Source organism: Gallus gallus, chromosome 4 (assembly GCF_016699485.2).
Source record: "Gallus gallus isolate bGalGal1 chromosome 4, bGalGal1.mat.broiler.GRCg7b, whole genome shotgun sequence".
Classification (NCBI taxonomy): Eukaryota; Metazoa; Chordata; class Aves; order Galliformes; family Phasianidae; genus Gallus; species Gallus gallus.
The window spans coordinates 64,252,026-64,275,053 of NC_052535.1; the positions used below are offsets into that span (position 1 = coordinate 64,252,026).

A 23,028-nucleotide genomic window follows, 5' to 3' on the forward strand; every position below is an offset into this window, starting at 1 on the left:
TTTCCCAGTAGAAAAGGGATTTATTTGCTTATAATCTGAGTGACTGTTCTGACCTATAGGATGTCTTGTATCTTGAATGAATAAGTAAGCTTTGATAACTTGTCTGTAATAGTGTTTTTGTGTATCCTGATGTGCCCTGTAAAGACCTAAGATACTTCTGCACAACAGCAGATGCTTAAGTGGTAGGGAAACTTATCTACCAAAACCAGGCCCAAAGGCTTCAGGTCCCTCTCAGGCTATGCAGCAATTGCATAATCCTGCAAGTACTTAAATTTGAAATGAAATATGGAGTTGGGAATGCAATTCAGTTCTAGGGGCACTTGAACTACGCAGGGGCTTTTATATGTAGGGTTTGTTTTTGTAAATCAATCATCTATGTACTCTCTCTGGTGAGGGAACAGATGTAGTTTTTCTTTGGGTATGAATTGCTCAAGTAGCTTTCGGGGGGGGGGGGGGGGGGGGTAGCATAAACAGCATGCCTTTATACCATCCCCATAAAAGCAAGGTCATTGCTCCTATGACATCAACTCACTCCTTACAATTCTATCTATATTCAGATGCTACTGATCATTGTCTTTGTTCCCCTTGAATATTTTTTTACAGAGTGGGATTTGGGGGTATTATTGGAAGTGAATTTATTATTTAAGACTACAGAGCAGGTGTCACTTACCTGTACCTGAAGCAGTCAAGGATGTAATACAAGTCCTGCTGTCAGTACTTCCCTGTTAACTAAACAGCTACTTGCTGCTAACCTTTTAAGAACTACTGCAGTAGAACAGTAGCTCTGCTGCGGATCACATGATCTCATGAAGGGTCTGAGCTTTCAGATTTTTGCTCTGGGTATTCCAACTCAAAAAAAAAATGCAAATAAACTTGAGTAGCCTCCCCATTTTAGATTAAAAAAAAGCACCTAAGGGTTACTTTTTGGTTGTTTTTAACCAATGGGAAGCATTTGCCCTTCATAGCAAGAACTTTGGGAATAATTTCATATTAAACAGCTGATTGGCAGCATTCTAGGACAGATTTAACATCCCTGGAACAGACAAACAGTGCAGGTTTTCTTTGCTGATTACAGCAATACACCATTAATGCTAACTATGCTGAGTACTTCTTGTAAGGCAACTTCACAAACAAGGCCTTGCATTTGAGGATTTAATACAGACTGCAAGAAAGAAAGGAAAAACACTCAAAAACTGAAGAATGACCTTCGCCATGGCAACTGAAGCACTTAACATGCTCATGCCTAACATAGGTTGGCACAGTGTTTATACTAACCTCATTTGTAATCAGGGTGAAAGTGATTTAAGAAATGAGCCACTGCACAGAGTGTGGCTCCACTACTAGTTTTTATTGCAAAGGTGATATTCTACCATGAAATTTCAACCTTTTTGTCACTAACCAGCTCTAATTCTCCTCAAGATTACACAAAGAGGTAGAGTTGTTTTGCTTCAGCGTAGGCGTTGATCAATTGAAGAAGGCTGCACTTATCTTCTAGAGTTAACACTATTTGGAACTCTGTGATAGCTACAAAGATGTGGCCCTTTCTGTGAAGGCCAACAGCAGCAGCAATCAATGCAGTTTATTCTCACCAAGAAGCAAATACAAGCTACAAAATAAAACTGTATTTTACAAAAAAGCAGCAGGGCTTCCTTGAACATAAGCAACATTATCAACTACTTTATGCTGCTTTAACACATAAGGTTCTTTTACAAGTGTATATCCTACCTTAAGAGCTGATGACTTACTGTATGAGTATCTGACCAAGTCTCCATGAAGCAACTTTGCATTAAATAGTTTATTTAATTATAAAAGCATAAATTGTACATACATTGAGTAATTGCATATTTCTTGGAATCAGTACCTACTTTAAAGAATGTTGTGTGCAAAGACAAGACAGTCATGCTTAGGCTTGCCCCGTGTATTCTGTTGCTTTACAGTTTATTCCCACCTTCAGTTCAGTTTAATTCCCATAGAAACAGAGTGAGGGAATATAGATACATTGATGTGTATGAGGATAATTTGACAGCATCACATACATACACAGTAGATCTGTCTACTATTTGAAGGACAAAAGACTGGACCAGTCAAGAGTTATACAGCAAGTAGGCAACAAGCCTAGTTATGGTTCCATTCAAAATTAGAGCTTCTCACAAACAAGAGAACTGTTAACTCACTCAAATGATGTGGTAAAGTTACTGATGGGGTGTATATACATACACACATACACATGAAAAAATATATGTTTTTCTTTTAAATAAGGCAGTTATTTCTTTCAGGCTTTTACTCATTCTTAGCCTATTTTCTTATTAATACAGCATATGTTGCCATTTTATTGCTAAAAGAAAGCATACCATTATTACAGCACTACATCAGCACTAGTTTTAGTTAGCAGTCCCATTGAGTTAATAAGCTTCAGGACATAGATTATTACTATGGAAGAATGTTACTGTTACAGGGGGAAGAAAAAGGGGGTTTCTATTTAAATCACACCAAATCAATCATTGTGTTGACATAACCATCATCAGTAGTTAACAGTATACACTAAAGAGCAGAACAGCACTATTTTGGATCAACAGAAAGATAACTAAAATATTACCTTCTCATCTTTTACTAAGTGGCTATACTAAAAAAAACCAAAAACATACACAAGAAAAGGAATGAGGACATAGCAGACTCAGCTGCTGCTCTGAAGATGCTTCCTTCTGTAAGAAAAGATGTCTCACATCATCCAACTGCAAATCCTGATACAAATGCATATGCACGCCACTATCTTTGTGTAGCGAGGAGGAGTTACTTGTTGGTTGGACTTACAAAGTGCACTCCCGCAATTTTTTGTCAGCCTGCTTCAAAGAGATCCATGTATTTAACATGTTTGATCGCAGTTTGGCCCATACCAAGTGGTTGTTTAAACCAAAAATCTGGGCAGCAAACTGAGCAGCTCCTTCAGGTGACAGAGTAGTAGGACAGCCAAGACCTGCAAAGAAAGCAAAATGCTACTTTCAAAAAAACATGTTTTATAAGCACAAGCAAAACATTGCCTCTAAATGACTGTTTAAGACAATACTCGTTTCGGCCCTCAAGAGCCACATTATTTAGTTTTCAAGCTACTGAAGTGTTAAATGTCTCAATACTTCTCTCATCATGGCATTTGAAACCCAAAGCCAGCATAGCAATAAGTTTATGAGGAAAGAGGTAACAGGCTTCTTTCTGTGCCTGTGAGTTGCCAAATAGCTGTTCTAGTCACTAACTGATCAGAATTCACATGGTAGCAATACACTGCTGTAGAAGAGTCGAGCTAGTTGTAGAGAAAGATATCATTTGGTCTTTTACCACAGTAAATTTACCAAAGTAAAATGGAGTTCTGTAAACAGAAACAACAGCTTCCCATTATTACTAACTCCTGTTTCAAACTCAAATATTTAGCACGGATAAGCAAAGGATCAGATCTTTCTAAAGAGTATTTATACATAATCTCTTTGACTTCTCAGCTGCAAAAAGCCTGGGCAAAGGCCACATGCAGAAGATTTCCAGAGACTGTTCAGTACTGATCAAGCCACTGTTCCAATCAGTGCATGTACATGTTTATGATAAAATAACTATAGCTAGGTCTGTACAATTGCACAGGCTGAAGATCATCTTACCACTGGGCAGTCTGAGAGAGGACCACACATCCTGAGCACCCCAGTCAGATGAGAGGGGAGGACAGTTGACAACAGGGTAAGCAGTGTTACCAGACATTACTGGCCCTAAACCATTGCTTCTGCCAGCTACTGCAACAAACACAGTCGGGATTCCATCTCCTTGCAGGGGGGAAAGAAAAAAAAAAGGAAAAAATGATCAGCAGTCCATCTTGTTTCCTCCCACTTGCTTTTGTGGAGCTCTGAGTATACAGTTCTTCAGTTTGCAGTTAATTTCTTTCATTCTGTTACACAGCACTAAATTTTATGTTGAATTTTCCCCTTTACAGAAACAACCGATCATACAGCCTTAAAACCCAGACACTGTTTACCATAACTGAATGAGTTAGTATGCCTTACTCTGCATCTGCTTGAGAGCAAATATCAGAGGAATGGGTGCTGCTTAGCTTTTGGAAAGAGCAATGGTTAAAGAGGAGAGATTTAGTCAGCTAAGTTCTGGCTGAAGTGTTAAACTATAGTTCTTTTTCTAAAGTCTTAATTCATCTCAAAACAAGTGCATCTCAGCTGTGATTACCACATTTGTACTTTCAAGTCTGTATAACTTCTTCCTCCTGTCTCCAAATGCTAGGTTTTTTTCCTCTGTATAAGAAATACTCCTACAACAAGTTAATTCTCATCTCTCCTCTGTTAGCCTATAAACTTTTTCAAGGAGAAGTCAAGTTTTCTTGGTAAAAATATGAATTGAAATCAAGTACTTTTCTCATTGCATACAAAAACGATTCAATATTATCAACAAATGAGTAGGATGATGGCAGCAACATCTGTGTTGTAGGTAACACAAGAACATTTACAGTCAGCTAGATTAAACCTCCACTCTTCCCTGTTTCAGCACTACATTTACTGTAGTATCTTCCTACTGATGCAGGTATTAGCATGATCAAGGCTTGGGCAAAGAAGTTCAAGTACTGAGATAAAAATCAGAGTTCAAGGTTTTGAGTAATGGAAGCTCTGAGACAATATTACTTCACAATTGTTTAGTGCAGTCTACCATCTATCATTATGTAATTAACAAGAGTAGAACTGCACTGTAACAGCTTATTGTTGTGTTCAACAAGCAAAAAACTCCGGAAGAAAAGTCTACAAAGATCTTTAAGTTGACAAATCATTTTTGTACACGACATTGCTTATTCTTATTCATTAGTTCTTTGACATGTACCTTCATATTCTGCTTTGATCCTCAGAGTTTCATCTGGCCCTTTGTGAGCGGAGGTTACTCTTAACTCACAAGGAATTCCAAAGGTTGCACATGCCTTCTTTATTTTCTCACAGTGGCCAAGGTCAGAAGTAGATCCCATCAATACCACAACTCTACCTTGGCTCTTTGTTTTCAGAAGCAACTACAAGAAAGAGTTAAGGGAGAAGACAGAAGGAGGAAAAAAAAGGAAAAAAAAACAACAGTCAACAGGACTGAAGACACAGTCAAAGACCAGATGCATTGTTCATTAGAAGAAAAATGCCACCAGGGAATACCTCTACTCTTTCTGCAACCCATTCAAAGTTTCTCTTAACCATCTGCAATGCTTCAGGAGTCACTTCCTTCAGATCTCGATAGGACTGAAAAAGGAAGAAAAAAAAAAGACAAGCAAGTGTTAAAGCTGATCTTTTGCTTCAGGTGCACAAAGCAATTCATTTTGCTACCATAATGGGTACAAAATACCCCAACTGAAGTATTTATGCCATTTCTAGGAAATAAGATGAGCTGACATTGGTACAGTTATAGCAGAGATTCTAAAGTGAGTCTTTTTTCTTTACATAGAAAAGGATATTGAAAGAGTAAAGACTTTAATTCTATGAAAATAGGAGATGAAGTAATCACATCCACTTTTTTTTAAACATGGATATGGAAGCAAGAAAATGAAATGAAGAACACTCAGTTTAAAAAAAAAAAATCTACATTAGAATTCATGGCCACTTGTGACATGGAAGGCTTTTTATAGCCGCAGGGCTAGCGAGGTTTCAATAGATTCTCAATGGGTAAGCATAGGGAAACAAAAATAATTTAAAAGTTGGAATTTGTAGTGATATGATTGCCTGCAGCAGCACTGCACTAGCCAGCCAAGATTCTGCATGATGTTATCATGTACCTTATTTTAAGAAGATGAACAAAAGCACAGTCAGAGCAATTCACTTAAGGACACCACTACATAATTCATTAAACAATACAATGAAGCAGTTCTGCTCTCTACTTTAAAGTTTGATGATGATGAAGTAATACCCCTGCATCCCTACTCTCCCCCACTATTTAAAGAAAAGAGTTGGACACTAAATACTTTATGAACTGCTCTGTAACAACAGAAGTATCTATAATAAAGCCACTCATAAAAAAAAAACATAGAATCATAGAATCCTAGAATGGCCTGGGTTGAAAAGGACCATAATGATCATTGAGTTTCAAACCCCCCTGCTATGTGCAGGGTCACCAACCACCAGACCAGGCTGCCCAGAGACACATTCAGCCTGGCCTTGAATGCCTCCAGGGATGGGGCATCCACAAACTATATAAAGTAGAGATGCTTAGCTATAGGAAGAAATGTTATTTTTCTCAACCTTTCTCCTTTCCCATTGACTTTAAATTTAAAGACTAAAATGTTACCTGTTTGTCCTTCTGCTGGCTTCTGTCTCCCGATGGCCACAGTCTCCATGAATCATTATCAATAACATCAGCAAGAACAATTTCTTTGGTCAAAATATTAACACCAAATTCAATCTATAAAGACAATAAGAAGTTTCTTTAAGGAACTATAGTGGTATATTTCCTGTCAAAACTAAGATCATGGGAAATCAGATTTTCATACCTTCAGGTCCACCAGAGTGCAGTTTTGGGGCTGCCATGATTTTTCCAGGATCTCAAAAATAGCTTGAGTAGAACGAGCCATAATATCCACTTCAGTCTTGCCAATAGTAAGTCCAGCAAAAGAGAATTTTGCTTCAATTAGCTGCTCCTCAGACCACTGTGGATCATTATTGGCATCATCCTATTAAGGAACCAAACAGATAAAGCAACTGAACTTGCATGCTATAAGGGAAAAGCAGCCATTAGAAAATAACATTATTGTTAAAAAAAAAAAAGCAGCATTAAATATACTCTTTACCATTCAGCATTTTCAAAAGCACTTTTTTTTTTTTTGAGTTATCTACTGTATACACTTTGGCTTGTTATTCTTTGATAGCTCTGTGAGCCAGTATTGCATCAATGAGAACATAAGAAAACATTAGGATACCAGAACAAGCAACTCCTTAAAAGGAGGTCAGCCAGTGCAACCTCTTATCCATTAGCATTTTTTAAGATACTACAGAGTTCTATCTCTAAGTTGATTCTCACCACAGGAGAGAAACTTACCTTGTAAAACATCTCAATTTTAGGTGGGTAGAACTTATAGCCTTCTTTGACACCAGGGTTTCTTTTGAGGAAAGAGCCAGTAGCAATTCTTCTACAGACCCATTCAATTGGGATCATTTCACAGTGAGCTGCTATGAAAGCTGTGTCACTCTGTTTCCTGACAAAAGCCGTTTTGATTCCTAAATAGAAGGATGGCAGCTTAGTTTCATTAGTAGGCAAACTCCACAGTTGAATCAAGAGTTACAAGGAACTCAAGATTTACAAGGAACTCAAGATTAAGCACAACCAAATCCTGCTCTTCTCTGTACTTGAAGGATGCAGTGAGATTTCTTTAGGGTATTTTAAGCCTAAGAAAAGGGCACTTTTTTTTTTCCCTCATGTACGTGTGCTTTTCAAAGGCTCACATTGGTTCCATTATAAAGGAAAGAAAAACTTTAACAGAATTTATTGAACTACCACCTTTGAAGAAGTTAAGGTTAAGAAGAGTTGCAAAAAGCAAACAAACTTCTACAATAAGGCATTCACGTTATCTGCCATTTATGCCCTCAAATAATCTAACCAGAATAGAAAGAATCCTGGAAGTCCTTTTGTTGCTTTAAAATGCAACTGCAATTTACTCTATAGCACCTGGAGCTACCAAGTAAAAGCCACTTAAAGATCTTTGAGGCACCTTCTTAGCATTTAAAATTCATACTATATCCATAGGCTATTGGATGTTTAAATTAATAGGTTAATTACTGGCCACATAGACTTAGGCAAGATATTTAATTAAACAATAAACAACAGGCTTCCCAGGAAAGCCAGCAGCTGGAGGTTATGCTAAGTGACCCAATCACACGCTCCTCTTCACCAACCTGTTTGCAGAAGAGCTTGATCTCTGCTAATGCTTTAAGAACTACTCGTACAGAAGTAGATACAGTTCCACAGAGGTCTTCTTTCTCTTCCTCACACATGGAACATACTACCTATGACTTCGCTGACTAACTAAAATCAATTACTTTTTATAATAGGTCATACAGTTTGTAGAGCAGCTGGGACTGAGCAGCAGAAAGGAGGACCAGGGCTACATCCAGACCAGGGGAGAAACTGTACCACTGACATGTGTGGCCAGCAGATTACATCAGGTACTCTAGTGTTCCAAATGACTGGGGCACCCATCCAGCTCCGTAGCATCAGAGGGAAAAGGTGAACTAGAAACTAAGTCTGAACAAAACATGCCAGGGCCTTCAGGGAGGCTAAGTCAGAACACAGAATCGGCGGTGTTGTGTAACGACACGTGCAGCATGCAGGCATTAATTCTACCTTTGCAATACAAACCTGCTTCCTGCAGCAGCTGGAACACGCAGCTGGTGGTGGTGTTGGAGATGGCAGCCTTCCCCTCCATCCGGTCCTTCCTAGCGGCATTCCCCGCTGTTATTTGGTCCTTGGACTGCATCAGAACGCATCCCGGGATATCCGGCAGCTCATACACTTCTTTCGTTTTACCCTCATTAACTTTTTTACCAAGTTTCAGTTCTAGAGAAAAAAATAAAGTTAAGGCAATTTTAGATGTGAAGAGTTTTGGTCGCGTACGTCAGCACGCGTGAGGGGCTGCGCGCCAACCAGCCTCAGCGGCCCGCGCCACCTCCACACGCAGCGCGGGGCTGCGGGCGCTGCCTGGAGGGCTCGGTACAGCGGGAGCCCTTCTCACGACTTTTTCGCTGCTTTCCAGACGCCGAAGCCCAGAAGCGCAGTTGAGCGGCACGCCGCGCCGCGCTCCGACCGCGACGTGCGGAGCTTTTCGGCTCTGGGAGCCGCAGGGCTCACCGCCCGCGCTCCGCCTGCACTCCTCCGGGACTCGGACAGCGGCATCTCCGCTCGCGGGGCGAGGGAACGAGAAACGGTTAGAAGGCGGCGGCGCCGCAAAGAGAAACTTTTCTGCAGACGGCCCAACACGGAGCACAGCCACGCAGCAGCGCGGCTCCCACGCCCTCCTCCCCGCGACCGCCACCCCCTCAGCACCCAGCGGTAGCAGCGCGCGTTACCTGAGGCGGCGGGGGCCATGGCGGCGACAGCGGCGGCGGCGACAGGCACCTAAGGCACAGGAAAGAAACTGAGCGCACGCGGCCCACCCGCCGCGGGGGTAAGAAGGGCCCGGCGGAAGGGGCGGGCAGGCGGGGCGGCGGAGCCCGCGCGCCAATCGCCGCCCAATACGACGGAGCCGACCCGCGCCCCTCCATCCCCACCCCCCCCGAGCGAACGCTGCCCCGTCCCGCGCCTCGACCAATGCCGGCTCCCCGCGGTCCCGGCGGCGGGGCGGGGGACGGGGGGTGGAGAGTGGAGAGGGGCCGGACGGGGAACGAGGCCGGAGCTCCCCCCGCATGTAAATGAGCAGGCCTCCCGGCAGGGTACCGGAGGCTTCGCGCGGCGCGGCGCTGTTGGCTGCGTGCGGCGCCCGTAGGAGCGCGCGGGAGGGATCCGCCGGAGCGGGCCGGGCCGGGTCCCGCCGCCACGTGCCGCCATGGAGCTGGAGGAGCTGGGCATCCGCGAAGAGTGCGGCGTGTTCGGCTGCATCGCCTCCGGCGTGTGGCCCACCGAGCTGGACGTGCCCCATGTGATCACGCTGGGGCTCGTGGGGCTGCAGCACAGGTAAGGGGGGACGCGGCCGCTCGGACGGCGCCGACCCTGAGGGGGGAAGTTAGCGCGAGGCCGGGCACCGGGCCGGGGCGTCCTACCGAGGGCGGAGGAGGGAGCGGTGCGGCCGGGGGCCTGTCCGGCCCTTCCGTCCCGTCCCGCGCCAGCCGAGCAGCCTCCCCGGGCCCTCAGGAGCAGCTCCCGGGCACGCTTCGGACTTCGCCAGCAGCCAACGAAGCGGCATCGCCCCGGCCCGGCCGTGCGCTCCTCCCGACCCCGGGCCGCGTGGGAGGGCGGCAGGGATGCGCCCTGCCCGGCAGCCCCGCGGCTGCCTCAGCGCCCCGCAGCCATGCCTTGCTCTGCCCTCCCCTGCCGTGCCATGCCCGGCGTTGTGCGAGATGCTCGTGCCTAAATGCAGTCCCGCCGACCTGAATCTACGGAAGCAGAACGGTTCTCGAGGAGTTTTAAGCTCCTCTTAGCCGTAACCGTTGAGATGCACCATAATAATAAAATAAAAGTCGCCATCTACCTGAGATACATATGGCCGTGTAAAGGAAACTGCATTCACCGCGACTCACTGTGAAAAGTGCGACCTCCTGGTGAGAGCACTCGCTCAGGCACACACGCACATGCTGCGTCTGGCCGCTGGCCTACAAACACCTGCATGGTATTGCTTAACTTCCTCTTGGTGAACGGTAGGCAACATCCACATGCATGGCAACTCGGGAAGGCGTGCTGCTCTAAGTACACATGCACAGATTTGTTCTCTACATTGTTGAGGTCACGAACATGTAAGGGTTGCTCCGGATTTGTTTTGGACCAACAGTAGAAAATACAGTCAGTTTTTCTGTTAGAGCCTGGTCTCGTATACTTCTACAGGTAAAATGCTGCACCCCTACATCACACTTACATCCTAACAATTTTCTTTGGGTTACAGGTATATCATTCGTGAACTGTACATGTGTGCCAGTGTCCATCAAAATCATTTTTATTGGGACTGATAAAGCTACAGAATGTAAGGAATGAAGCCATGTGGTCAGTGGCCTCATATTTGGTTGAGCCATTTTTCTGTAAAGAGCCTGGAAAAACATCCTAGTTCATTTATGCTTATAGTCACACTGCTGGACTTGGATGAAGTTTGTTAGTTAGAAATAAAATGATGTATTTTCATCCCTTTGCAACTTACTCTCAATTTTTACTGCCACCTTGTTTCATGGTTTTCAGTACATAGCTTTTTTCCTCTCTTTTTCTAATGGACACTTGACAGATCTATTCTTCATTCCACGAGCTCTTTAATATCAAATATCTCCCGTGACACCTTGTACGATAGTAATACTAATGTTGTGGCTGAAGCTGTAAGCAATTTGCAAGTTATACAGAACTACAGAATAAGCTCCTAAAGGCATACAGACCCTGCCTCTGATTCTGATCTCTTAACTCAATAAAAGTCAAAATTTTTAAAGGATGCTTTCTTGGAGACATAAACTTGGATGCATATGCAAAATGAAACTTGTTTACGTTCACCATAAAGTGAAAGTCCTTTTGACTTGATACACATTTGCAAGCAGTCGATAAAAGTGTTGTATAGCTGAGATGCTAACTTCCCCATTTCTTTCTTTACCATTTCTGTCCATCCTCTCTGTATTTCTCCTTAGCATTCTGCTTTGAGGTGTAGTGAAAGGTGCCATCCCTTTCCGGAGGTAATGGGGTACCAAGTTTGTTCTTACTTCTTTTTGGAACATCTCTTGAAAACCAAGAATAAGATATATAGCATTAACTGCATTGGTAAATTTTGTTAAGTCCATTCTTTTAAACTGAAAAGCTAAGAAGTGTCTCTTAGCCTTATTCCTTTCAAGGAGATTAAATGTGAAAGAGAGATGTGGTATAAATTAAGGGATAGTCCCAACTATGCCCTGAGCAACTAACAGTGGTTTTGTTGTCCATTGCAAGATAGAGTCCTTAGGCCTCATGTTGAAATTAATAGGGACATTTCGGTAATGACCACTGGCCTGAGATGGGCACGGTCACAATTCTTTTACACTGCTAATTATTCCTGTGCTATACGTGTCAGAAATTGTCCTTTAATTCATCTTAGATTTTAAAAATGAAGATATTCAAGCATTCTTAGGATGACCCACAAAGAAAGAGAAAGCTACTGGGAAGTTGTTATAATTTCTGGTCTTTGAAATTGTATCTGTATGCATAAACATAGAGTTTTTGTTACATGACACAAGAACACATGGCATGAATTCCTTGTGCTTTATGTCTTGATACGGTTGTTTCCAGCAATGTGAAGGGCTTTGCCTTTTGTGCTGAGTGGTCTAAAATGAGGTGAGATTTGAGGTGTTAGAAAGATAGTCAGACACTGGAGAGATTTACTTCAGTGAGGATATTTGCAGCTGAAAACTTGAAACTCAGTCCACTGGATTGCTCCAGGAAAATATTTTAGCATGAGTTCAAATGCATGTATTTGAATGGTGCTCTTTCTGCCACTGAAACTCTTCTGCACAAAGTCAGTTATATGTGTCAGCTGGGTCCTGGAGTGGGCCCACAAGCAGGCACACCATGAAAGACAGACTGGGGATCTCTGTATTGACATGAGCAACAACTTCTAAGCTTTTTTTTTTTTTTTTTTTCCTCTAATAAAAAAACAGCTGCCCGAATTTTGAAGCTTAAATTTGTACTTCTTTATAGCAGAAGGCAGAATATGGCTTTTTATTGGCTTTTACTTCATAGTCACGTACTATGAATTGAAGCAAAAACTGAGCATATTCCTACTTGCACGCTAATCAAGGCCTGCCCTGCACTAAGAACACAGTCCCAATTTAAGACCATTTTTCAGTGATTTTCATCTGGTCTTGGCACATTTTACAGCTGTGTTAGCAGTGAATTCTCATACGCACGCAACTTTAAGGCCATTAAAGTTAAAACTGTTACTTTGGATTTAACACTAAGAAAACTTAAAAATGGGTATCCTAGGTCATCTTTACAAAAAGTAAGCTAGAGAACAAAGTCACTGTAAAATCTACTGACAGCATGCCAAAGTCAAGTTAAAGGATATTGGTAAGGAGAGGATTTTCTTGGGGGCAGTGAGAGAGGGAGGAGGAGTACTTTGAGTTACAAATCCATTAAACGTCATTGAAGTCCTTGACCAGGACAAATTTGCAACGTTAATCTTGGAACAAGTGTGATTTCTGTTAACTTTTTGCAAAATTCTCCGGAAAATATTTTTGGCAGTAATGCCATGTACTGAAACTGATTTCTTAACAATTTTGCGCTTAACAACTTTGAAAGTCCTCTTCTGTGCAGGTGGAAGCCTGATTAAGTAAGGGAATCCTGCCTGTCCCAGCTCAGCTGGATCTGTGTATGGGGTTTGTTAGGAGAATGAAAGTAAATGAAGAAGACATGCTTTTCTAATACCTCCCTTCTTACCGTCCACTATTAAAACTCACACAGTGATGCCAAAATAATCACCGTTATATGTTTACAATCTTTAACTTCATTTTCTGTCTAGCGGAATTACTTGCTCCTTCCAATTAGCCACTCTTTTTAATATCTGTAGTCAGTATAGCATATCAAATATCGTTATCTACCTTTTCTATGTATCCTGCTCACTGCAAGATAGATTTTTAAAGGCTTTTTAGCAAGCTGTTGGTATTCAGTCTTACACTGTGAGTCTCACTGGGGCAAATTGGACATGGCAGTATTTGAATGGGAATTTTCTGAGGAGCATGAATATGTGACAGGTTATAATTTGCTACGTAGTATATTTAACTTTCATTTAATCTCAAAAACCCGGTATGGGTTTAGCAGATCCTCCATCCTCAGAGGCAAGAGTAGTATTGCTAATGTTTTAATTGTCTAAATGCCAGTTTTTTTGTTTTTTTTTAATTAATCATATTTCTATATACATATGGAATATACTGGGAAAGATATTTGTCTAGTAATTATTTGAGTCTTTATGATATTTTACCAGCACATTTATGCTGCATGTTATGGTAAAACATTCCTGAGTACTTTCAGAGACACACATACTGCATGTAAATGTACTAACACGTTATTTTCAGTTAAGATTGGTGTAAGTTTATAGGCCTTTCTGTGCTGCTAGATGTGTACAGTCCCGTTCAGTTATATGCCCCAACCCTCACTACTGCAGGAAGAGGAGGATCGAGACCTTTGGGTGTGGTGAGCTGTTGCATCTGCTCTGCTTTTATATAACTTCCTGCATGGTGATTTCCGAAAAATGAAGGCAGATTTACGTTGTAAGTTAAAATTCCTGAAATCTAATGCTCATTTCACAAAATACGGCTCGACCCTAGCTCTTATTTCTGGATGTAGAGTAAGCAATTGGAATGAGATAACATAAGGAGTGGGAAAAACAGGAGGAAAGTGGTGCTGAAATGTTTATTAAAGGAAGATCTTTCAGAATAGCTTTTTTGTTTATTGTGGCCAATGGAATTTAATTCCATCATGTTAACCTAGCCTTGGAGTGAGAGTGAAACTGTAATTTTTTCTTCTCACTGACTTTAGTTAAGTCATCCCATGCAGGTGTGATACAGCTCTCCAGTTCTTTTCACAGGATTGCTCTTAGTTGGCTTGACTGCCCATACCTCACAGTAGAGCCTTGATGCATGGAGGGAGGCTTGTACATGACACAGGAGGGTCGGGTAAAACAGACTATCTTGGCTGCTCTTTCTACCATGTCTCTCATTCCTGTTCTTGATCTTAAGGGGGGAAAAAAAGCAGCAGCAACAAAAACGACAAAAACAAACAACACAGAGTTGTTTGGAGGGGCTTTTTGTCAGGTTAGAACTTACGGTTGGACAACTCATTTGAGCACGAGTGCTTGTGCCAGCACAAAGGCTACTTTGCTGCAGGAGAAAGGTGGAAGTCTGGAGGAGAGTGCCTTTTAAGCAGCAGTGGTGATTGTGGATCCACTGAGAATGCAAGTACTTCTGCTCAGTGAAGCCCATTCTCCATGCATTTGGCCCAAATATAGTTTGGTCTGCCTGGAAATCTGAATGAGGCATTTAGGGGACCTTGCAGAGTAATAGCCCTATGAAAGGCACATAAAGTGAGCCATTCTTATCAGTGAATAAGTGTGTTTTAGAGGTGAACTGAAAATTTAATATAGATCAGAGTGGTGATTGTGCCATTTATATGCTATACCTTAAAAAATTCAATATCCTCATTTGCAAACTGGGAAGGAAACAGATTTGTCCTTATGCTAGTCTGAATGGTCCTCTAGCAAAAGCACGGATATTCAAGGATGGAGAACAACAAAGATCTGTGGTTTTTTGTAGGATTGCAGTTGCTCCCAACATTCCTTGATGTTGGTTTTGACTTTTCAGCTGGATCATTTCTGTGATGTTTTATCCTGATAATCTAATCTATATTATATTTTTTTATAATTTAATTTAGATTATCAGGAGCAGTTATACATGAACAACTTGGTCTGGCCATACTGCTAAAGAGGAACCATACTGTGGCTCCCAAGAACCTGCTTCTAAGCAGCTTCCCAGGCCCTTTCAGTTTTCCTGCAGTGCTCTCACACCTAATATCTAGCATGTGTCAGTACCCCAGGTTCCATTCAACTTGCTCATTAAGTGTGCCTAGACCACGTATTGTGTGACTATTACAAGTTTAAAGCAGAGCAGAGCCACAGCACAAGCTCAAGTGGATGTAAAAATACTCTGAAAGGATGAGAGTATTGGCTTAAGTAATTGCTATTTTCAAGGGACTTTTTTTGAGAAACCCTTCGTTTTGGTGATATTTGGCCCATTGTCACTACCCTGGGCGATACCATCTAAAGGAGGCAGACCATAGCTCTAGACAACTGGAATTCTAAACACAACATTCATGTTATTTTGTCTCTAACCGAAAACTGATGTTGAGTCATAACCACAGCTGCAATGAAGAAGGACTTTCCTTATGCCACTTGGATTTATCTGTCAAATCTTCCTATATATTCAAGTCAATTAATTGTTATGAATAAGTGGAAATGGCAAGTAAATATTAGGTGATGCCAAAATTCCCCTATACGTTTGATCTCATGCCACTACTGACTGAGAATAAACGTGAATGGCAAAAAAAGAATGATAAAGAATGTTAAAAGACTTTTAAAAAACAAGCTATGCTTTGTAGTCACAAAGCAGAATACACAAAAGCAGATCCACCTTCTTTGCACGTTTGTTTGTTAGGTAAATCCTGCTCTCTGGCAAGCGCAGACATGTTTTCTGAGGAAAAGAAAAACCAACGCCTTCTCCTTAGAAAGCCAAGTGCTCTTTTTTTTTTTACCCTGTCAGTTCTTGCTTTGTGCCTACCTCTAGTGTTGATATGAACAGTTTGCATATGAGCTACTGAGAATTCGGACAGTCACTTGCTTCCATGCTTTTGTGCAGTTCTCAGCTGAACAATGCCATTTAAATGCTTTTTTCTTGAAATATCTGCTTATTTTAATGAATAAAATAAGTTTATTTTTTATTTTCTGGGAGAGGAGAAAGGATTTAGGGGTGCAGCTGGAGTCGTACCAAATGATAGCAAAGCTTTGGAAGGACTGCAATCCTCAGAGTGCATTACTGAGAATTTTAAGTGAAGTTTCTCTTCTTTGTCATACAGCCTTCCTAAAGTTACCCTTTCTTCTGTGAGGGCAGACACAGTACAACAAATCTAACATTTTATGTTAAATGAACTGCTCCAAGTTAGGGTAGCACAGCTGAGAACTTGCTGGGCTGCTTCTGTTCACTGCCTACACAGAATATAGTTTGCTTTTTCTTTTTTTTTTCCTTTTTCCTTTTTTCAGATGGTCTAGTTCTCATGTCATATTAGCAAACCGAACTGATTTATAGGGGATCCAGTAAGAATAAAGAGGGGATCTTGTTGAGTTATTAAATCAGCTTCAGTTTGTTTATGCAGTGTTAGCCTTGCACTCATGGAATGGTGTAATTATAAAGATTTCTGACTTGCTGGCATGGTCATATTTGAAGGGTTGAAATGTTAAGTGTAGATGTTTTGTTTGATCATTTGATTTCATTTAAGCCATTTATTTGTGTCATGCAGGTGAGCCAAGGCATACAGGGAGAAGTTTTATGTTTTATTAGACTGATGCCACTTTTAAAATCTCATTGTTAAGGACTGTGATAGAAACTCATACCTTTTCAATTTAAATAACTGAAGGTGAAAAAAATCAAAAGGGAGCAACCATGTACTCATGTAGGTGACCTTCTCTTACAAAAAAGTCTGTTTAATTTCTTAGCATCTGAGAGAATCTTTTTGCATGCTAATTTGGTAGAAAGTTCATTAAACCAACCTGTTGCATGGCTGATGGATGTGCATACAGCTGTGTTCTGTTGAGGTCTTGCATTTCTTCCTGCTTACAAAGCCTTTCTAACAGTAACTTTTTGCCTTCTGTTACTGTGTTCACTCTCTCTGTTAATAGTTTTTGAAACTGGAATATGGTGTTTTCAGAAGCACTTTTCTTAAGTGGAATGGGTGACATCTCTGTGGACAAAAACAAAGTATTTAGTTAGAGTGCACGAGTCAATGAACTGCTGACACTGAAGTTTAGCACATGCTAGATTTTCCTAATACTGGCCTTGGAGTACTCTCTTTTGGCAGGCATTACCTAGTGTTGCATAAGGGGACATTGTATAATGACGAGTAGGAAAGAAGTAGACCTTGTGAAAATCATCATGCTGCTCACTTGTATTTGAACATTTTAGCTTTACCTATCCACTGCCTTCTGCAAGACATAGTTATCTAGGTGACAATAAATGAAAGTGTATTTAATCACATAAAATTAGTCTTTTTGGGGTAGTTTGTAACAGTGCACCGAGCAGCTTGAATTAAAAATTTTGTACTGTTTGGACCTGTTTGTATTCATTTGCCTGAAGACAGACATTAAGGGGGAGCCTCCCAAAAACTAGCTTTGTTATTCCTCATTGTTGGAGTTTTTGATCATTTAGGGCTTGCCAATTTTGGCAGGAATGCAAATAGCTCCTCTGCTTTCCTATATCAGATTGCATATCATATATTTTTGTCCATCCCTTCATTTTCTCTCACAGTGATTCTATAACGTATTTCTTTGAGAATAGCTGTCTTAACCCGTATTTCTCTTGTGCAGTTTTAAGCACAAATTTTCTCATTTACTGACTACATAGTATAACATGAAGAAACCACAACCATGACTGTAATATCGTCATTATTTCCTCTGAGCTGTACAGGTTATTAAAACAGTTTCCTCTCTTTATGTTTTTTTTCCTTACATTTGATTCTTTCAAATCAAAGAATTACTTCCTGATGTTTTTCTCATTTTTGTCACAGATGAGGACTCAAAGGAATTGCACTTTTTCCTCTGGTTTACGTTTTAATCTGGAGTTTTCTTTTACACATTGTCGATGGTACAAGAAGAATGTTAGTTTGGGGGTTGGTATTGAGTTCTAGGATTGTTTTTTTCTTAAGTGTGAACTTGTACATGGCATACAACTAACAGTAATGTATAGGTGCTTTAAAAAGTAAGAGCTCTTACCATCATTCCATGTTTTTCTCTTGATACCCAAGGATCCTGTGTTTGCTGTAACATCTCCCACTGAAACTTAAGAGAGAAGCAAGTTGACTGAGTATTTTGCAGAGGTTCTAAAAACATAGTCACAAACCAAAATGCCTTAATAGTGTAAAAGCAAATGCGTTACGACAAGTGACTTGGAGCAATAGGAGTCTCCTAGAAAAGTTAGGCACTGGACTGGCACACAGAATGAAGGTGGAGACATAAGTTTGCATGACAGATGCCTCAGCAAAGCTAATAATTAAAGCATCTTTTATGAATAGCTGTTGTTTTCCTTTACTCTGCCGCAGCATTCACAGCACAGGTTACACAGCCCTTTTCTAGCATAGTAAAATATAAAGCAACCAGTTTGGCTCAAATATTTTTGGTGCTGAAAAATTCCATTTCAAAAGAGTAGAAACGACTGGTACTGTCCGCAGTTTCTAGATTTGGAAGAAAATGAAAGTTTTAAGAATATCATTTAGAGTAAGAACAAGGGAGTGAGAAACAGTGTCATCTCATTACTGTGTGGACTTAATTCCAGCCACAACTGATGGCACTACAAGATGGTGCCACTGGACACCTCACTAGGGCTCCGATTCATGAGTGAGCACAGCTGCCTTAAGGATGGCTTTGGCCCCTTCTACTCAAGCTGTCTGTGTGACCTCTGCTACCAAACTGGTTCAAGTCCTCAAATAATATTTGCAACATTGCAAATTATTATCTAATACGTTGACAAAAATCATAGTTCTAGTTTACCATAATTCACTGAGCTCTAAGACGCTTTAGCAAACTTGCTTCTAGATGAGCATCTGATCTACCTGACTGCTTTGACTCTCAGGGGCAGCTGCCTCTGCTCCAGGCAGGTAGTAATTACAAGTGCTGAAATATATATCACAGCCCTGGATTTTTTTCTCTCCTGGCTGGTGTGAATTGAATTAATGAAGTTTGTTTGTTTGGAGCCCTTGCACTTGGTATCAGCTTGCAGCTCTCTATCCATAAGTATTTTACATGCGTGTTGGATCACCTCTGAAACCTGTCATATTTTTCTAGCACCATTTCACTGTGTGTCACTTAAGATTCCCAAAGCACAAAGACTCTCCAGTAACAATGAACACTTTACGTGTTTGTACTTTTTGGTAATTTTCTTACTTCTAAACTCCTCCAAAGACTATTGCCATTCTTTGAATGTTGCCTATTTGACTGTGGATAGAATATCCTGAGCTGGAGGAGACCCGCAAAGATCATTGAGTCCAGATACATGTTCTTTAGTTATTTTCCCTCCTCATTATGACCATTTATTTCACCCCTAGAACATGGGTCAAACAGGCAACTTTTAGCATTCTGCTTAGTGCTTTATCTCATTTTTGAAGTTTTTATTACCTGATAGGAGGCTTGAACTTTCACATCCCCAGCCTGATGGACCAAGAGGCTGTCTTCTTAAGATACAGTCAACTTCATCGTAAAATCTCATTTTTCTCCTGGGATTACCAAGATGTTCATTTTCTTTCTGCAGTGCACGATATTCATATTTTAGGTTCTTGTACTTCGTGCGACATTGTTTCCAGTCTCTGTCTATTCCACATTTCATTAACCGTCTGGCAATTTCCTCAAATATTTCTTTATTTCTTGTTGCCCCTTCAAGCATTTGCTGTATCTTTTCATCTGACCATATATTTATCAGAGCTCTGACTTCATTGTCACTCCAGTGTTTTCCTGCTCCAGTATCATTAACTGTAATAACTTTAAAGTGATTTTGTGCTTCTTCCAAGGGGATATGATTATCTGAAAATATAATGAAGCAACTGAATACTGCTGAGTTATACATACATTTAAAGTGTAATTGTGATTACAATTAATGATTAAGTAACAAGCTGAAGGATTAATTAACATTTATAATTATTCTCTGGTTGCAAAAAACTTTTAGTTTTGCACTATTAATATCTATATATTATTATATTTCTTTCTAAGCGTGCAAGATATATATAATCTCCTGTCCTTGGAAGCCATCAAAAATTCCACATTTTGTCACTGTGATTTTGTTGCTGTTGTCAAACTAAAGACAGATGTGTCTGAGTGCTACGTGCAGGACAGCAATAGTTTTAAGGCTTCAACAGCAACAATTTATCAGCAGTTGTAAGAAATTGGCTTTCCAGTGTTTTGTTAAATTAGAATGGCAAGAAGGAGTATTTAAATGACAGTGCTTCAGGGATTGAATGCAAGGAAAAAATCTTACTATGTGGATATTTAGAAGCAGATGATGTTTATACAATAAATACAAAACTTCACTAAAATATTAATGCAAGTTTTGCTCATGACAGGGAATAGAGATAAGAAACTAAACTTTGGATGTAGTGCTAAGACTAGACAGGAGACAAAAGCAAATAAAGTGGCGTTTATGCTAGAGATATGATTGATCCAGCTTCGGTCCTGAAATTACAATGCAATTTTGTTTCAGAGTAAATGCATGGAAATTAATACTCACCTGTCCCAACTATCTGTTTTGCTAGTGGCGTACATGATCTGTCTTCTGAGGTAGAGCTTATAGAATCATCATCTGCAGAAACACACAGGTTTAAAGAAAGTGGACATAGGCAAATTAATCACTGCGGTTATTCCCATTTTCTGCAGGTAACACCTGTCTTAATTAAAAATGTTGTAACCCATTAGTCTTAGGGGGTTTTAATAAGTCTTTTGCTACGTGCCTCCCTAAATCAAATTAACTATTAACATATCTCATAAGCCTTATCTTTGTTTCTGCTGCCGTGTTCCCCAAAAGGTAGCTGTGGATGCTGCACACAAGTTTAAATACTTAATTAAATATGTAGGCGTACATCAATGGTTTGTATCTCTCATATAGGTTGATTTGCATAACATGTTTGTGCACATTGACTGGCACAGGTGCTCCATCCATTTTTGGATGCCATTTGTACAGGCGTGCTCTTGCAGATTCACTCACACCGAGAAGGGATTGAACTTTTTGAAAATTAGAATCAGAAATTACATTCTTAAAACAAAACAAAACAAAACAAAACAAAAAACGTGTGGTTAACTTGGAATGCCAGCAAGAAGAATTGTTTCATAAACATCTATTTCATGGCCAGGTATCCCATAATTCTTCAGAAAATTCTTGCACCTTCAGCTATTGGAAATACAGCCTTGAACCCAAAGGGAGCACTAGCATACGTGGTCCAGAGGGACATATCCCTGCCTATGGCAGGGGGCTTGGAACTAGATGATCTTAAAGGTCCCTTCAACCCAAACCATTCTATGATTCTACTTCTGGGCTCTTAAATGATTTTTTTTTTTTTTAATTAAACTATGACCCAAGAAAGATGGCTTTCCTTTCATCAAACGTTCATGCTCTCAACCATGCACTCTAATCTCATTGTGCTTTTGGCAGTGGTATTTGTGTACTTCTGACATAAGTGATTGCTATCTTCAGTGGATATTGTGTGACAGGAAAAGGGAATTGGTGTGTCTAAAGCAATCATGTGTAGTCAGAGTCACTGTGCATGAACTCTTCTCTTTGCGTTAGGGTGGCCTTGCTATGCCCCTGAACTTTCAGGGACACAGTCTTACTTTATCCTTAATGTAATTTGCGTTTTCAGTGTTACTGCTGTGATGGCATTGCTCTGGTGTTGTCCTCAGTGTCATACTCCTTACAGTTATGTAAACAGTTGTAAAAGCTGTGCTGGATGGGGGGTCTGAACAACCAATTTCAGATAACATAATTGCCAAGGACAGCTCCTCGCCTGGATTGCAGAAATACTGATGCATACAGTGGAAATGTTCTTATGGTATAAACTTTCAGTCTAAGAGGGCAAAGAATTTTCATTCCAAAATCACCACATTCCGTTTTTTTATCCTTTCATTTAAATTCTGGGTATAAACAGTGATACTGTAAAAGTAGAATTTGATCCAGGATGTCAGGACAGTAGATTTCAATGTCATTGTTATTTTTCTCCATTTGTTATTTTTCTTCCATGACCATCCATGGTTTCTATGTTCAGTTATTCCAGAAGGTTAATATCCCACATGTATTCTAATGACAATTTTAAGTGATTTTAGTAAACTTCCTGAATAGTTGTTGTTGAATGTACAACTCTCTGATTTCAGTTTTACAGGTAAGATAGTGCAGAATACTTATGCAAGCTGTTAGATAATGAACAGTCTGAAATCTAATGAAGTGTCTTGAAATACTTTGAAAAGACAGACAAGGCATAAAATGTTCAGTGTTTACGAGACAGCTATTTAGTCTTCCATATCACCCTCTAGTAGCTGTGTACAAAAAAAAAAAGAACTGTATTTGTGTCACAAATGAGCACATATTTATCACACATGGCATAACAAGTACGTTGTCAGGTGAAATACAATCATTTTATTAATGGAGGGAAGGAGAGGTAACTGTTTATGCATTTTTTTCCACTGAAATCAAACAAAATCAGGTTTTATCATACGTAACCTACAAGTAGAATGAGTATAATGTTGGTGTAACATATGAATCTTAGGAATCTGCAGTTCCCATTAAAGTAGAACATGCTGTTATAAGTATCAGGACACAGTCTTCACTTACCTATATCAATTGTCTCCTTCTTTATTTGTGTAGCTTCCAGAGCTGCCAGGGTGGAATTGCTGAAGTCCTCCTCATCTTCAGCGATTTCTGCAACAAAGATTTAGAGTACTTATTAACTAAACAGTCCTTAAGTTATGTCTGTAGGACCACCAACTTGAGAGTGTCTGTAATTGTAACTATTGCTAGAGATTTCATATCTTAATTTAAGACTGTCACTTCTTGATAACGCTGGGCTTAAAGGTCTAGTGTAAGCAATTAT

General features: G+C 40.4%; 2 protein-coding genes across 12 annotated transcripts in view; one reads left to right on the forward strand and one right to left on the reverse strand.

Annotated features, from left to right (window-relative positions):
• Window positions 1–1,780: 1,780 nt before the first annotated feature.
• Window positions 1,781–23,028, reverse strand: part of PAICS (phosphoribosylaminoimidazole carboxylase; phosphoribosylaminoimidazolesuccinocarboxamide synthase) — a 35,027-nt gene continuing 13,779 nt past the window's right edge. For 6 of the 10 annotated variants that reach the window (XM_015285425.4, XM_046939943.1, XM_040698755.2 and 3 more), the window contains 14 exons: window positions 22,770–22,856; window positions 20,679–20,750; window positions 19,577–19,978; window positions 18,179–18,244; window positions 16,961–17,151; window positions 9,063–9,111; window positions 8,356–8,553; window positions 7,039–7,217; window positions 6,494–6,673; window positions 6,292–6,405; window positions 5,169–5,252; window positions 4,855–5,035; window positions 3,642–3,800; window positions 1,781–2,974 (listed from right to left, as the gene is read on the reverse strand). In XM_015285425.4, the coding sequence (XP_015140911.1) occupies window positions 2,808–2,974; window positions 3,642–3,800; window positions 4,855–5,035; window positions 5,169–5,252; window positions 6,292–6,405; window positions 6,494–6,673; window positions 7,039–7,217; window positions 8,356–8,553; window positions 9,063–9,111; window positions 16,961–17,151; window positions 18,179–18,244; window positions 19,577–19,978; window positions 20,679–20,750; window positions 22,770–22,856 (2,129 nt within the window). In that variant the 3' untranslated portion in view covers window positions 1,781–2,807. Of the gene's footprint in view, window positions 2,975–3,641; window positions 3,801–4,854; window positions 5,036–5,168; window positions 5,253–6,291; window positions 6,406–6,493; window positions 6,674–7,038; window positions 7,218–8,355; window positions 8,554–9,062; window positions 9,157–9,752; window positions 10,292–16,960; window positions 17,152–18,178; window positions 18,245–19,576; window positions 19,979–20,678; window positions 20,751–22,769; window positions 22,857–23,028 lie in introns of those variants that run through there. The other 4 variants (XM_040698758.2, XM_015285426.4, XM_046939945.1 and 1 more) reach the window with 4 other exon arrangements.
• The window catches only part of PPAT (phosphoribosyl pyrophosphate amidotransferase), a 44,008-nt gene continuing 30,006 nt past the window's right edge, over window positions 9,027–23,028 (forward strand). The window contains exon 1 of one of the 2 annotated variants that reach the window (NM_001396977.1): window positions 9,027–9,160. Coding sequence is in view for 1 of the 2 variants with exons in the window: in NM_001004401.2 (NP_001004401.2) it covers window positions 9,539–9,666 (128 nt within the window). In the remaining variant the exon portion in view is untranslated. Of the gene's footprint in view, window positions 9,161–9,423; window positions 9,667–23,028 lie in introns of those variants that run through there. The other variant, NM_001004401.2, reaches the window with a different exon arrangement.